Source organism: Panthera tigris, chromosome E3, assembly GCF_018350195.1.
Source record: "Panthera tigris isolate Pti1 chromosome E3, P.tigris_Pti1_mat1.1, whole genome shotgun sequence".
NCBI lineage: Eukaryota > Metazoa > Chordata > Mammalia > Carnivora > Felidae > Panthera > Panthera tigris.
Window position 1 is genome coordinate 26,366,530 of NC_056675.1, and position 15,404 is coordinate 26,381,933.

Genomic DNA, 15,404 nt, shown 5'->3' on the forward strand with positions numbered 1-15,404 from the left:
TTTTAGAACGAGCTTAAAGAAATACCAACAATGGGGAGAAACTGTGATTGATAAAATCTGATGAAAACAACACCAATGCAGAAGATCAATATGCCAAATCTGCCATAAACATAAAAAATGATCAAACAATAATTTTAGAGTAAAATAAAAATGAAAGTAGAAAAAAATCAGGAGTGGCCGAACCAACTTGAATTAAAAAAAAACAACAACATACAATTGAGGAAGTAAATTGACTTTGTGGAGTTAGATCTTCAAAAGATTTTCTTGGTTAAAATGCATTCCTATGCATATAATTCTGGTTAAATTGTTTGGGTTTGTAACTATCGAGTTTTAACCCTAACTTTATTGGCAAAGTAGCAGAGTCAAAACAGTGAGAATCTAAATATCCTGTAGGGATTAGATGGGAAGAGGGAGAAGACTGGAGAGGGTGTTATCCAAGCAAAAGGTGATGAAAGATTATGTTCAGGTGAGGGGTTGAAACCTCAGGCTGAAAGTCCATGCGCTGGTGAAAGTCCATGGCCTTGGTGAAAGTTCATGGCCCTATCTACAGATAGGTATGAAAATTTCACCACAACTTCAGGTCACAGAAACCATCTTAATTGTCCCTAACCCAAACAATAGCAACCAGGTTCCATTAGCCTGATGGTCTAGCATGCAGCTCCAACCCCAATGGAGGGAGATGCTTGTACTTACTCTCTAGTCGTTTCTGAAGTCTCAGAAGAGCCATAATCATGACCATCCTCAGCAGCTGGGTAATCAGGCTTCCCCCAAAAGTTTGGAGAGTTCTGATAATCCTCAGTCCTGGGATAGTCTGGTTCCCCAAAAAAGTTTGGAGAATTAGGTTGATTCTCAGCACCCGGATAATCAGGCTCTCCTAGAGTGTCTATGTATGGATTGATTCTGGAACCAGCAAATTCTGGATTCCTTCTAGAGCCTGGATGGTTGGACATGGCTCTGGAGCCAGGGTAGTCAGAGTTTCCCTGAACTCCAGGGTAGTCTGGTTCTCCCAAAGAGTCCAGATAATCAGGATTTGTTCTGGAGCCTGCATAGTTTCTACTGCTTCTGGAACCTGCAAAATCAGAATTTTGTTGGGATTTAGAGTAGTCTGGCTCTCTGAATGAGACTGGATGGTATGGTTCACTCAAAGATCCAATGTAATCTGGCTCTGCCAGAAATTTGGGATAATCTGAACTTCTTCTGGAGCCTGCAGAGTATGGATTGTTCCTGGTGCCAGGGTAGCCTGGATTACTCTGAGATCCAGGATAATCTGGCTCTGCCAGAGACCCAGGATACTCTGAACTTCGTCTGGAACCAGTAGAGAATGGAGTGCTTCTGGTGCCAGGCTGATCTGGATTACTCCAAGATCTAGGATAATCTGGGTCTGCTAGAGACCTGGGATAGTCTGACGTTGTTCTGGAGTCTTCAGAGTATGGGTTGTTCCTGATGCCAGGGTAGTCTGAGTTGTTCAGAACACCTGGAGAATCTGGAGAATCCTGAGTTTTCAAATCCCCCCATGTCCAGTTCTGAGATCCTGAATATTCAGGGTAATCTGGATCTTCCTCATAGCCATAGTTCCTATAGTAGGCAGACATGCTGGTAAAGCTTCTTTACCGTGGAATGTTAAAATGTTCCTGCATTTGTAGTTACTCAGGGATCTTTTTTTTTTTTTTTTTACCTGAAAAACAAGCAAAAAAAAAAGAAGGTCAGATTTTTTTTTTCTTCCCTGTAGAGATTGCTGGTTATCTTCCATTATTATCTATTCTCCTTTCTTTCATGGTTGGGTACACAGCTGCCCAGAATCAGAACTATGTATCCCAGCCTCCTGTGCCCCAAGATGTGACCATGACAGTGGTCAGTGGGATGTGAACAGAAGCAATATATATAAGTCCCAGGGTTGTGCTGTTTAAGGCAAGGGGCACTCCTCCCTTTGTCAGTCTTCTTACCTCCCATAGGCTGGAAGGCGGAAATGATGGTGTGCCATCTTGGGCCATGTACACGAAGATGGCACCCACCCCAGGCATAGCAGCATGAAAGATGGAAGAAGCCTGGGTTGCTGATGACATCACAGATTAGTGCCAGCATATCAGCAAGGGCTTTTATATAAAAGAAATAAGCCTTTGTCTCCTGTAAACCACAGTTTTTGGGGGGGTCTCTGACACATGTGGCCAAACTTCCATCCTAACCACTATATTCCCTTGGTTGTGGGGGGAGCAGAACAATAAACCAAAAGACTGGAAGAAACAAGGACCTTGTGAACATTTCGATTGCACTTGTGGTTGTAGGGTTTAAAGCATAAATTAGTATTAGTGCACAAGAGAAGAACACTTAATGGTAACTAGAGGACTTGGGTAGGAAGACAATTGCTACCATCCCTTCCAGTCTGAAACTGTGTTTTTGTGAGTTCTCTGAGTGCTAATCTATAGACAGGGTATACTTTCAAATCAGAAATAATGGGATTTTAATTTCTGAGTGTGCTGGATATCTGTTGTTTTTACTTGCCTATTACTCCTTTTCCCTTCTTTTGGCACCAATGCCCTGGTTTTCATCTGGGCACCTGCCCCTCCCCATTCCTGACTCCAAGGACAGTTACACGACCTAGGCTTAGCCAATCAGGAATGGGTATATAACCCAGGATTTGGTTCAGGAATGGGTATATAACCCAGATCCGTCCTCCAGGAGCTTGACTGGACTAACTGGGAAAGATGACCTCTTATTTCACTAAGTTGCCAAGGTGATGGTGATGGAATGTAAGCCTAGAACCAATGGTGTCGTGTCTATAGGAACAGAGAAGAAAATAAGTACAGGAGAAAATTTAAAGGAAAAATCAGTAGGATTTGTGGACTAACCAGATACGGGAATGGTGAAGGGTAAGGAAATGAAAAGACAAAAACAGCTCCATGGTTTCAAGCCACCGTGATTAGATAAGTAGTGATGTCTTTGAAAGAAGGAAGTAAGACCATTTTTAAAGTTCAGCCAATGTTTACAAGTTTATCTCTATACAAACGAAAAAGGTTAGACCCTGTTGAGTAATCAGAGCTGAAGAATTAATCTTCTGCCATTACCTGTAGTCTTAGAATATGCACTCACCAACTCAATTCCATATCCCTCAGCATAGTGGAAGTCAATTATTCATTATTTTGTCCCTGCCTAGCACCCATTTCTCTCTTTTATGATAACATTTTCCCTTGAGTAATACCTCTTCCCCCTCTTAGTCCATGTGGGCCAGGTGCGGACTTATGACCCAGTCAGAATTCTCTTCTTTCTGGCCACAGACATTGGGTCAGGGAACATAATCCCATCAAAGTCAATGAGATTCAATTCTGGGAGTTTTGTCAGAAATGCTGGGAAGAGAGAGGCTCTCTCTTTTGGCTGGATATGGAGTTAGGAAGCTATAAGACTGAGGCTGCCAGGGGTCATCAGTGGAGGAGGCCTGTCTGAGAGTGATGTCGACAGGGAAGAGTGAAGAGCCAAGAGATAAACAAAAGAAAGATCAAATGTGGACGACAGTGTTTCAGCACCTGAATCCAGCCATGCCTGATTCATACTGGGTACTTGAATAATTACATTCCCTTTATTTTTTTTTTTTAGTTTATTTATTTATTTTGAGAGAGAGCATGTGCACGTGCATGTGCACAAGCAGGGGAGGGGCAGAGAGGGAGAGAGAGAATCCCAAGCAGGCTCCATGCTATCAGAGCAGAGCCCAAGGCTGGGTTCAATCTCACAAACTGTGAGATCATGATGTGAGCTGAAATCAAGGGTGAGAGGCTTAACCGACTGAGCCACCCTGGTGCCCCTCATTACATTCCCTTTAGACTTAAGTTGGTCTAAGTTGGGTTTCTGTAATTTGCAAATGAAAGAGAAAAGTTTTGACTAATATGTCTAGTTTTGCAAACAGAAACATCTACACTTGTGAGGGCAATGAAAACTAAACGCTATATGATAATGCAAATTATTTCTCATAACATGGAAAATGAACCCATTCATTTGCTTATATGTAAGAGCACAAGGAAATATATTTATGATCTAGGATTTCCACAGCCTACCAAAACCCCAGCTCTTACATCTAACAAGCTAACTGATGCCTTCTAAATTCAAGAAAATGAAAACTGATACAATGCCACCTGAAGAGAAATGAGTGTGTCCGCCAAAAGTCAGAGTGTTCACAGCTGCTTCTTGTCCATAAATGCCAGAAATCGAAACAACCAAACGTCATTCAACAGCAAGAGAAGTCAATAAACTGTAGCATATTCATACAATGAAATACGACACAGAAGTAACAGGACTGAACTTCTCTACTACAAAGACATAGTTGTAGCTCACAAACATAAGGATGACTAGAAGGCTCAAACACAAAAAAAGGACAGACTGCGTGACACTTATCCAAAGCCCAGGAACAGGCAAACTAGTAAATGATGACAGAAGTCAGAACACTGATTACCCTGGGGAAGGGAGGAGATGGGAAATGACATGAGGGGGCCTCTGGGTGCTGGAATGTTCCATATGTTGATCTGGGTGATGGTTACATGTGTGTGATGGTGTGATGTGTGTGTGTGTGTGTGTGTGTGTGTGTGTGAAAATTCATCAAAGACACTTAAGAATTGTGCACATCTCGCGGCCCTTGGTGGCTCAGTCAGTTAAGTGTCCGACTCCGAATTTCGGCTCAGGTCACGATGTCACGGTTTGCGAGTTTGAGCCCCGTGTCCGGCTCCAGGCCGATAGTGTGAAACCTGCTTGGGATTCTCTCTCTCTTTCTCTCTCTGCCCCTCCCCCACTCACGCTTGCACTCTCTCTCAAAATAATAAATAAATAAACATTAAAAAAAGGAACTGTGCACATCTCTGTAAATGTATTTGTCCTTAATTTTAAAAAGGAAAATGAAAAAGACCTAAACCAGAAGCCATAACACAAAACCCTCTGTTTTCCCACAGGGTTATAAAACAGTTGGGGGAAAGGAAAAAAATTAAAAAAGAATAATCTGGCTCACAAACATTTCCAATTTTCTTGTATGTATATACCACAGAAAATCTGAATTAATGAAAATGAAAGCCAGGACACACTATCTGGATTGAATCATCTATCTACGTACTGCTGTAAAATGAAAGTGGCCAGGAACCCAGCCCTTGACATCAGATATAACTGTATTTAGTTGCCATCTGCTGGCTGTGCAGAATTGGGCAAGCCATTCAACCTCTCTGAGTCTGTATCCTCAGCCACCCAATCCTGACAAGAATATCTCATAAGGCTATTATAAAGAATGAACGAGATAAGTCACATAAAGCCGTTGGCACCAAGGAAGCATGCACTGAAAAGAAGCTATTATCTACCATTATTTGTGTTTATGTGTAATATAAACCTTGGCAACTTCCAACAGAGAGGGGAGTTGGTGGACAATTAAAGTCACACACTCAACCAGGACCTGACTAAAAAAATAGACCATGTTTTATAACAAAGTACAGGGAGGAGAACTCTGCGTAATTCCTGGGCTGATGTAGTGACTCTAATGAACTAGATTTTGCTGTGAGCTTCTTATTAGCCCAGACTGAAAGGGGATCATGAAGGCTATCTAATATTTACTACTTGTGAAAAAGAGGAAGTATACCAGTTTTTCAAAAGGGCCACCCTTCTCTCCCAGGATGAATTTCTGAAAAGAATGTGTCATAAGAATGTTTCCAAAGGGATCAGATAACCACATAATAAAGCCAGGGTTCACGGTCACCAGCAAAGAGCTCAGAAGCTCTAGCGAATACACGCTGAGTTGCGGGGGGTGTGGAGGGAGGTCACCGTGAGGCGATCAGTGGCCCCTTGCAGAAAGGCAGCAGCACACAGCTATTTTTAGGCAATGGGTTGTGAACAAAAGTGACTGTGCCACTCCCAAGCCAAGGCATTTAATAACCAAAACACAGCTTTCTAGCTCCATTTTTCCTGCAATGGCACTATCATTTCACATGGGGACCCCATCCATCAGCCTGGGTTCCTGCATGACTACGCAGGGCACCGCCCACGTCCACCAACCCACAATAGCTCTTATGGAAGCTTTTTTTTTAAGTTTATTTGTTTATGAGAGAGAGAGACAGAGACAGAGACAGACACAGACACAGAGAGACAGAGCATGAGCAGGGGAGGGGCTGAGAGAGAGGGAGACACAGAATCCGAAGCAGGCTCCTGGCTCTGAGCTGTCAGCACAGAGCCTGCCGCGGGGCTCAAACCCACAAACTGCGAGATCATGACCTGAGCTGAAGTCAGATGTTTAACCAACTGAGCCACCCAAACGCCCCCCCCCCCACAACGGTTCTTCATGAGCAAGAAATAAATTTTATGAGTTAAACAACATATTATATGTTCATATAAGATAGATAGGTAGGTAGGTAGGTAGGTAGGTAGATGACAGGTAGGTAGATACATAGATTTTATATGTGATCAGCCACCAATTAGTTCCAAGTTTGTTGGTACAGTTCTATGTTCCACTAATATCACCTGACAAGAGCTTACTTACTCCACATGTTTTTCACAGCCCGGGCACAAATGGTGCTCTAACCACTACCACCTGTACCCAGACAAATTCCTAAACAAAAGGCTAAGCCCACAGATAAGGACTGGAAAGGAGGTGGGGGGAAGAAATAACCACAAGGAAATAGTCTTGTATTGATTGTCAAATGAAGTGGGAGTTAATCTTCTGAGAACCTTACTTATGGTTTCCTGTTACCTCTTAGAGAAACAACGATCCTGTCCTTTCAAAATAATAATTTTGCTTTGTGCCTTGGGACAGCACTAAGATAATTTTCCCCCCTCCAAATTGTATTGCTCTCCTAACTTTCCAATAAAGGCTATTGAACTATCTGTTCTGAGTCCTCCTTTTGACATCCCCTTGACATCCATTTCATCCTTGACATCATCCCATGGGGTTTCCCACTTTACTGTTCCAACAGTTTTCAATCACATCCCCGAGCAAAGCAGATGCCTTCTAAATCTGTTAGGCACTGAACTCCCTGTTTGATCTTGCAAGGCTCCTAGTTTGAACGGGAGACCCTAACAATCCTGCATTTGTCTTTCAGCTAGTCCACAAATGTTGGGGGATGAATTACGTCCTACAGTCTTGATGAGGTCTCATTCAGGCTGTTTATCTGCATCTCGGCTGCCTCTTGGCCTTTCTACACTTAAGACACTATAAGCCAAGGCAAGCCACCCATAAGCTTGGTTCTGCAGCCACCACGTGGCCCTCAAATCATAGGGACATAGAGCCATTAGTATTGTCAGGCCAAATTTGGAGTGTGATGACAAAAAACTGGAAACAATCCAGAAACCATGAAGAGAGGATGGGCCAAGTCAGTAACAGCGCATCTGCACAATGGAATATCATGGAGCTATAGAAAAGAATGTTGAGATCTACACGAAGCAGCAGAAGATAGCTTAGTATGTATGGCTCCTCCCTCTAATCTCCTTTTTCTGTGTCCTGCCCAGGCTAGAATTGTAGCCATGCAGAAGTGAATCACTGTGCAAAGGTTAATTTTGCTGATTGAGGTCCGTTATTACCTGAAAGAAAAGGAAAGAGAAGCCAGGGCCTTGTAAAACAGCAGATGTGACCACCACCAAATGCAGAACATCACCCCATAAGAGGCAAAGCCAGACCAAGAATTCTAATTTCAGCTGTGCATTTTACCATTTATTTATTTATTTATTTATTTATTTATTTATTAACTTGGTTTCACACCCAGTGCCAGGCTCAATGCCCCTAACGCGGAGGGTAAACTCTGACCGTGAGATCAAGACTTGAGCTGAGGTCAAGAGTCAGATGCTTAACCAACGGAGTCAGCAAGGTGTTCCACAGCTGTATGTTTTATCTTTTTTTAAAAAATATTTTTAAGTTTATTTTTTGAGAGAGGGAGAGCAAGCAGGCAGGGAAGGGGCAGAGAGAGAGGAAGAGAGAGAATCCCAAACTGCCTCTGCACTGTCAGCACAGAACCCGATGTGGGGCTGAAACTCATGAGCTGTGGAATCATACGCTGAGCCAAAATTGAGTTGGGTGCTCAAATGAACAAGCCATCCAGGTGCCCCACATTTTATCTTTTTAAAGAGATGAACTTTGTCATGCCAACAAGTGACAGGGTAAACCTTTTAACCTAAATGAAATCAATATTGCCTATGTTAGCTACATTCCAATAAATGATGTAAGATACATGTATATTAAGAGCCACAGTCAAAATTACCAAAGTAATCCTTTAGAACTTCTTTCATTTTTTTTTAATTTTATATTTAAAAAAATTTCTTTAACGTTTATTCAGTTTTGAAAGACAGAGAGCATGAGTGGGGGTGGGGGCAGAGAGAGGGGAAACACAGAATCTGAAGCAGACTCCAGGCTCTGAGCTGTCGGCACAGAGCCCGATGCGGGGCTCGAACCCACAGACTGCAAGATCATGACCTGAGCTGAAGTCAGACGCTTAACCAACTGAGCCACCCAGGTGCACCAATCCTGTGGAAATTCTTAAATAGTTCTAAAGAGCCACCAACCATTTGGCTTGAGTGTTTTGAATTTCACTGGTGACGGTCCCCAAATAGTTGCACTAATTTCCAACAACTGTGGGTAGGTAGCCTTTTCACCTGCACACTGTCACCCGAGATGGACCAATGGGAATATTCCCCAAATTGACCTTTCTTCCTTTTTCCTGTATTACACCCAGTCTGACCATATGCAGCTTGCAAAAAGTCAAGTGCAAGATGTGAAGATAGAAAAACAAGAACGGTAGGATTAGCCTCAGTTAAACTAGGTTTTTTCAATCTTCGCTCTACTCCTACCGGAGGCTAGAAAATTCTTCATTGTTGGGCACCTGTCCTGTGCATCCTAAGGTGTTAAGCAGGATCCCTGACCTCTACCCACTAGATGCCAGTAGCACCTCCCCCAGCTGTGACAACCAGAAGTGTCTCAGGCATTGCCAAATCTCCTCTGGGGGCAAATCACTACTCCCACCACCCCACCCCTGCATTTGAGAATGGCTGGGTTAAACTGATATTAATGTGGGAATATCTAAAAAGGCTTTTCCAGGGCGCCTGGGTGGCTCAGTTGGTTGAGCGTCCAACTTCAGCTCAGGTCACGATCTCGCGGTCTGTGAGTTCGAGCCCCGCGTCGGGCTCTGGGCTGATGGCTCAGAGCCTGGAGCCTGCTTCCAATTCTGTGTCTCCCTCTCTCTCTGCCCCTCCCCCATTCATGCTCTGTCTCTCTCTGTTTCAAAAATAAATAAACTTTAAAAAAATAATAATAAAAAAATAAAAAGGCTTTTCCAATTCTTTAAATCACTGATGTGAAGAAAAGATTATAGGGGGGAAAAAAGGATGCAAAACAAAGAGAGACTTTGTCATTCAAGAGAAAGAAGTGGGGGCAGCTGGGTGGCTCAGTTAAGTGTCTGACTTCAGCTCAGGTCATGATCTCACAGTTCATGGGTTCAAGCCCCATGTCAGGTGCTGATAGCTCAGAGCCTAGAGCCTGCATCAGATTCCGTGTCTCTCTCTCTGTCTGCCCCTCCCCCACCTCACTCTGTCTCTCAAAAATAAATAAACATTAGCAAAACCTTTAATCATCATTCAATTCAGCATGGGGACTCTCCCTGTTCCTATTTAAAGATGAGGAAATTGAGGCTCAGAAGGACTTGGTAACTTCTCTGAGTTTTCACAGATAGTAAGTGGGGACGGGGATTTGAATACATGTTCCTTTACTACACTTGACCACTTCCTACATACACGGGCTTTGTCACTTTTTAATTTACTTATTTAATTGTTTACATATTCAGAGGGGCGTCTGGACAGCTCAGTCAGTTAAGCACCTGACTCTTGATTTTGGCTCAGGTCATGATCTCACAGTTTGTGAAATTAAGCCCCACATTGGGCTCTGAACTAATGGCACAGAGCCTGCTTGGGATTCACTCTCTCCTCTCTCTGCTTCTCTCCCACTCGTGTTCTCTCTGTCTCTCCCAAAATAAATAAATAAACTTAAAAAAATTACTTACATATTTGCAACAATCAAGGAAGATTGTTGAAGCAAAGGGAAATTAGAGGCACAGTTTCTCCCCCTATTAAAGATAGAAAATAAAAACAACTCGATTCTGATCCAGGTGAAAAGAAGCCTTCTTTGCAGAAAGGAAAATAGTAAACAAGTTCAATAAAAGGAGGCAAGAATTGGCATAAATTCAGACATACAGACCAATGGAACAGAATGGAAAGCAGAGGAAATATATAAGGTCATATGCATATAAGGTCAAATGATTTTTGACCAGGGTACCAAAATCACTCAATGAGGAAAGGACACTCTTTTCAAAAAATGGTGTTATTTTAAGTAGGCTTCAAGCCCAGTGCAGAGCCCAATATGGGGCTTGAACTCATGACTCTAAGATCATGACCTGAGATGAGATCCAGAGTTGGACGCTTAACCAACTGTGCCACCCAAATGCCCCATCAACAAGTGGTGTTTGAGAAACTGGATAGCCACATGCAAAAGAGTAAAGTTGAACCCTTACCTTATACCATACAAAAATTAGCTCAGAATGTATCAATGACCCAAAAGTAGGACCTAAGACTATAAGACTCTTAGAAGAAAGCATAGGAGAAAAGCTTCATGTCATGGGACTTGGCAAGGATTTCTTGGATGTGATACCAAAAGCACAGGCAACAAAAATTAAAATAGATCAACTGGCCTACATCAAAACAAAAAACTTCTGTGCATCCAAAGACACAACCCAAAGAGTGAAAAGGCACCCACGGAATGGGAGAGAATATTTACAAATCATATCTCTGACAAAGGGTTAATGGCCAGAAGATATAAAAAACTACCACGATTCAACAACAAAGAACTAGGCTTTAAAAATAAGCAAAGGGCTTAAGCAGACATCTCTCCAAAAAATATATACAAAATAGCCCATGAGCACATGAAAAGATGTTCAACATCAGTAGTCACAGGAGAAATGAAAATCAAAACCACAGGGCGACATCACCTCTTTTCCATTAGGATGGCCACTATTAAAAAACAAACAAATAAACAAACAAAAGCCCAGAAAATAGCAAGTGGTGATGAGAATGTGAAGAAACTGCTGGTGGGAATGTAAAATGATGCAGCCATTATAGAAGACAGTATGGCAGGGGCACCTGGGGGGCTCAGTCAGTTAAGCGCCCGACTCTTGATTTCAGCTTGATTTCGACTCTTACTATCGGATTGAGGTCATGATCTCACAGTTCGTGAGTTTGAGCCCTGTATCAGGTTAAGCACTGACAGTGTGGAGCCTACTTGGGATTCCCTCCTTCTCTCCTCTGCCCCTCCCCCACTCTATCTCTCTATCTCTAAGTAAATAAATAAACTTAAAAAAAAGAATTTAAAGAAGACAGTATGGCAGTTCCTTACAAAATTAAAAACAAAATTACCATCTGATCCAGTAATTCTACTGTGGGCATATATCCAAAAGAATTGAAAGCAGGGTCTCAAAAATAGGCAGATAGATAGATAGATACACCCATATTCACAGCAGCATTATTCACAAAAGTGAAAAGGTGGAAGCAATCTGTATCCAGCAATGGATGAAGGGATAAACAAAATTTGATGTATCCATGCACTGGAATTGGAATATTATTCTGCTGTAAAAAGCAAGGAAATTCTGACACATGCTATAACATGGATGGACCTTGGGGCTCCTGGGTGGCTCAGTCGGTTAAGTGTCTGACTCTTTGTTTTTAATGTTTATTTATTGTTAAGAGAGAGAGAGAGAGAGAGCACATGAGCAGGGGAGGGGCAGAGAGAGAGGGGGACTGAGGATCTAAAGCAGGCTGTGTGCTGACAGCAGAGAGCCCAATGTGAGGTTTGAACTCACAAACTGTGAGACCATGACCTGAGCCAAAGTCGGGTGTTTAATGGACTGAGTGCCCCAGGCACCCCAGCATTCAATTCTTGATTTCGGCTCAGGTCATAAAATCCAGCCCTGCATCGGGCTCCATGCTGAGTATGGACCCTTCTTGGGAGTCTCTCTCTCTCTCTCTCTCTCTCTCTCTGCCCTCCTGTCCCTCCCCCCCCACCTCTCTCCCTCAAAATAAGTTAAAAAAAAACCCACAAAACATTAAAAAAACAAACATGGATGGGGCCGCCTGGGTGGCTCAGTTGGTTAAGCGTCGGGCTCTTGGTTTCGGCTCAGGTCATGATCTCATGGTTCATGGGTTCCAACCCCGTGTTGGGCTCTGCTCTGACAGTGTGCAGCCTGCTTGGGATTCTCTCTCTCTCTCTCTCTCTCTCTCTCTCTGCCCTTCCCCTGCTTGTTCTCTCTCTCTCTCTCTCTCTCTCAAAATAAATAAATAAATTTTAAAAAATGGATGGGCCTTGAGCAATCATGCTAAGTAAACCAAGCCAGTCACAAAAAGACAAATATTGTATGTGACTCCAGTTATGAGAGTATCTAGAATAGTCAAACTCACAGAAACAGAAATAGGCAGCAGAATAGTGGTTGCCAGGGGCTGGGAGGAGAAGGAAATGGGGGAATTATAATTTGCTGTGTTATGGGTATGGAGTTTCAGTCTTGCAAGATGAAAAGTTCTGGATGGGGTGCACAGCAATGTGAATGCATTTAGCACTACTGACCTGGATACTTTAAAAATGGTTAAGATGATATGGGGCGCCTGGGTGGCTCAGTCAGTTAAGTGTCTGACTTCAGCTCGGGTCATGATCTCACAGTCCGTGGGTTGGAGCCCTGTGCCGGGCTCTGTGCTGATAGCTCAGAGCCTGGAGCCTGTTTTGGATTCTGTGTCTCCCTCTCTCTCTGCCCCTCCCCTGCTCATGCTCTGTCTCTCTCACTGTCAAAAATGAACAAATGTTAATAAATAAATAAATAATGGTCAAGATGATAAATTTAATATTGTATGTATTTTGTCATAATTTAAGAAAAAGAATAATAAAGACCAAAAAAAAAAAAAAAGGAAGCAAGAATTTCTCCAAATCACAGTCATTTCGAAACAAAAATTCATTTTCTTTTTTTTTTTAATTTTTTTTTTTAACGTTTATTTATTTTTGAGACAGAGAGAGACAGAGCATGAACGGGGGAGGGTCAGAGAGAGGGAGACACAGAATCTGAAACAGGCTCCAGGCTCTGAGTGGTCAGCACAGAGCCCGACGCGGGGCTCGAACTCATGGACCGCAAGATCATGACCTGAGCCGAAGTCGGCCGCTTAACCGACTAAGCCACCCAGGCGCCCCCAAAAATCCATTTTCTAAAAAAAAAGTAAAACACTGAAGTCCTGTGTCCAGGAGGAAACAGGAGAGAAATTACTGGAATAAGCTGACTGCGTGAAGACTCTTTCCCCCCAGTTTCCAAATAAGCCACAGAAGCTTTAAAATAAATCAAAATCGGGCGCCTGGTGGCTCAGTCGGTTAAGTGTCTGACTTCAGCTCAGGTCACGATCTCGCGGTCTGTGAGTTCAAGCCCCGCGTCAGGCTCTGGGCTGACGGCTCAGAGCCTGGAGGCTGCTTCGGGTTCTGTGTCTCCCTTTCTCTCTGCCCCTCCCCTGTTCATGCTCTGTCTCTCTCTGTCTCAAAAATAAATAAACGTTAAAAAAAATTTAAAAATAAAGTAAAAAATAAAATAAATCAAAATCAGCTACAATCAATGCATATTGAGGTTTTGATCTGGGCCACTGACTTCAAGCCTCAAAATAAGCACAATAAAATCGTCACTGAAGGGTTGAACACAGCATTCATCACAGCAATACAAGGAAATTGAAAAGCCAACAATCCTGAACACATTTGCAGTCCCACCTGCACTTGACAGCTGACAAACGTGACACTCTCAGGAGCAGAGAAGAAAAGCCTGGGGGTGCACAGAACAGTGGGGGGATTCCCTCACTTATATAGAGGAAGGCGCTTTCCCAGAGCTCCAGAAAAACTAGACCACAAGACAAAGTTAACACAACACAGAAAGAGAGGAGAGCCTGCGTGGATCAGTTAGTTAAGCTTCTGACTCTCAGTTTCAGCTCAGGTCATGAGCTCCTGGTTCGTGGAGCTCCAAGCTGGACTCTGCACTGAGGGTGCAGAGCCCGCTTGGGATTCTCTCTTTCTCTTTCTCTTTCTGCCCCACCCGTGCAAACGATCTCTCTTTCTCTTTCTCAAAAACGAATAAATAAACTAAAAGAGAGAGAGAGACTCTCAATATTTCCCCCACCTCCATGCCAACCCTGCTCAATAGCTTTTCACTGAATGGAGAACATCTAAACTCCTTACTATGGCGTGAAAAGTATCCATGAGCTGGCCCCTGCCCACCTCTCCCCTGTTTTTCATCGTCTAAATCAAGGGTTGACACACTTTCTCTGTAGAGAACCAGATAGGAAATATTTTAAGTTTTGTGGATCATAAAAACTCTGTAGCAACTGCTCAACTCTGTCACAAAGTCAGCCCTAGACAATATATAATTGAAGAGGTGTGCCTGTGTTCCAATTTATGGACACCAAAATTTGAATGTCATATAATTTTTATATGCCATGAATAATTCTTTTGATTTTTTTCAGCAATTTGAAAATATAAAAACCATCCTTAGTTGACAGGCTGTATCTGAACTGAGGGGCATAGTTTGCCAAGCACTGGACTAAACACACTGGCCCATTTTTCTGGGTTATGGTCTTTGCACATGCTGTTCCTTCTGCCTAGAAAGCTTGTCCCTCTACTCTTGGCCAGGCTAACCCTTCATCCTTAAGGTATCAGCTGAAATGTTGCTTTTGCAGAGAGGTCTCCTTTATTCCTCCACATGCAAATAGTTCCCCATGAGCCTCTATCACAGCATCCCACCTTTCTGCCCATGGGACTTACCAGTTTGCAATTATATATTAATTCTGTGTCTTATATTGTTCAATATTTGTCTTCCACTGGACTGAAACTCTATGATGGCAGAGGTTATACTATTTTGCTCACTATATCCCCAGCATCTAGCACCATGCCTGGAACTCAATTAGTATTTGTTGACTGGGTGCACCAGTGGGGCTCAGTAGGTTGAGCATCTGACCCTTGATTTCAGCTCAGGTCATGATCCCAGGGTCATGGGATCAAGCCCCATGTCAGGCTCTGCACTGAGCATGGCGCCTGCTTAAGATTCTCTCTCCCTCTCCCCTCTCCCTTGCTTGTGTGCTCTCTCTCTCTCATATAAAAAAAAGATGTTGAATAAATGAATATTGTCCTACAAAGTTCTCATTCATCTCATCTGTCACCTGGAGTCCATCATGGTGATGACCACCCTCAACCAGTGGGAGGTAAAACAAACCTATATTGGGATCAGCCAGACTACTCTGGGGCCGGGGAGGGGAGGGTCCATACAGACTAGCATTTCTCACGCCTGGGTCCATTTTTGGCACAAATATATCCCATTTATAAATTTAGAGTTTTGGAGCAGTTCAGGGATTCT

The 15,404-nt window shown here is 43.0% G+C and overlaps 1 protein-coding gene across 1 annotated transcript in view; it reads right to left on the reverse strand.

The window, feature by feature from the left end:
- The window catches only part of TMC5 (transmembrane channel like 5), a 71,753-nt gene that overhangs the window by 47,953 nt on the left and 8,396 nt on the right, over window positions 1–15,404 (reverse strand). Inside the window, exon 2 of the mRNA XM_007087308.3 lies at window positions 694–1,675. Within this exon, the coding sequence (XP_007087370.2) occupies window positions 694–1,592 (899 nt within the window). The 5' untranslated portion in view covers window positions 1,593–1,675. The remainder of the gene's footprint in view (window positions 1–693; window positions 1,676–15,404) is intronic.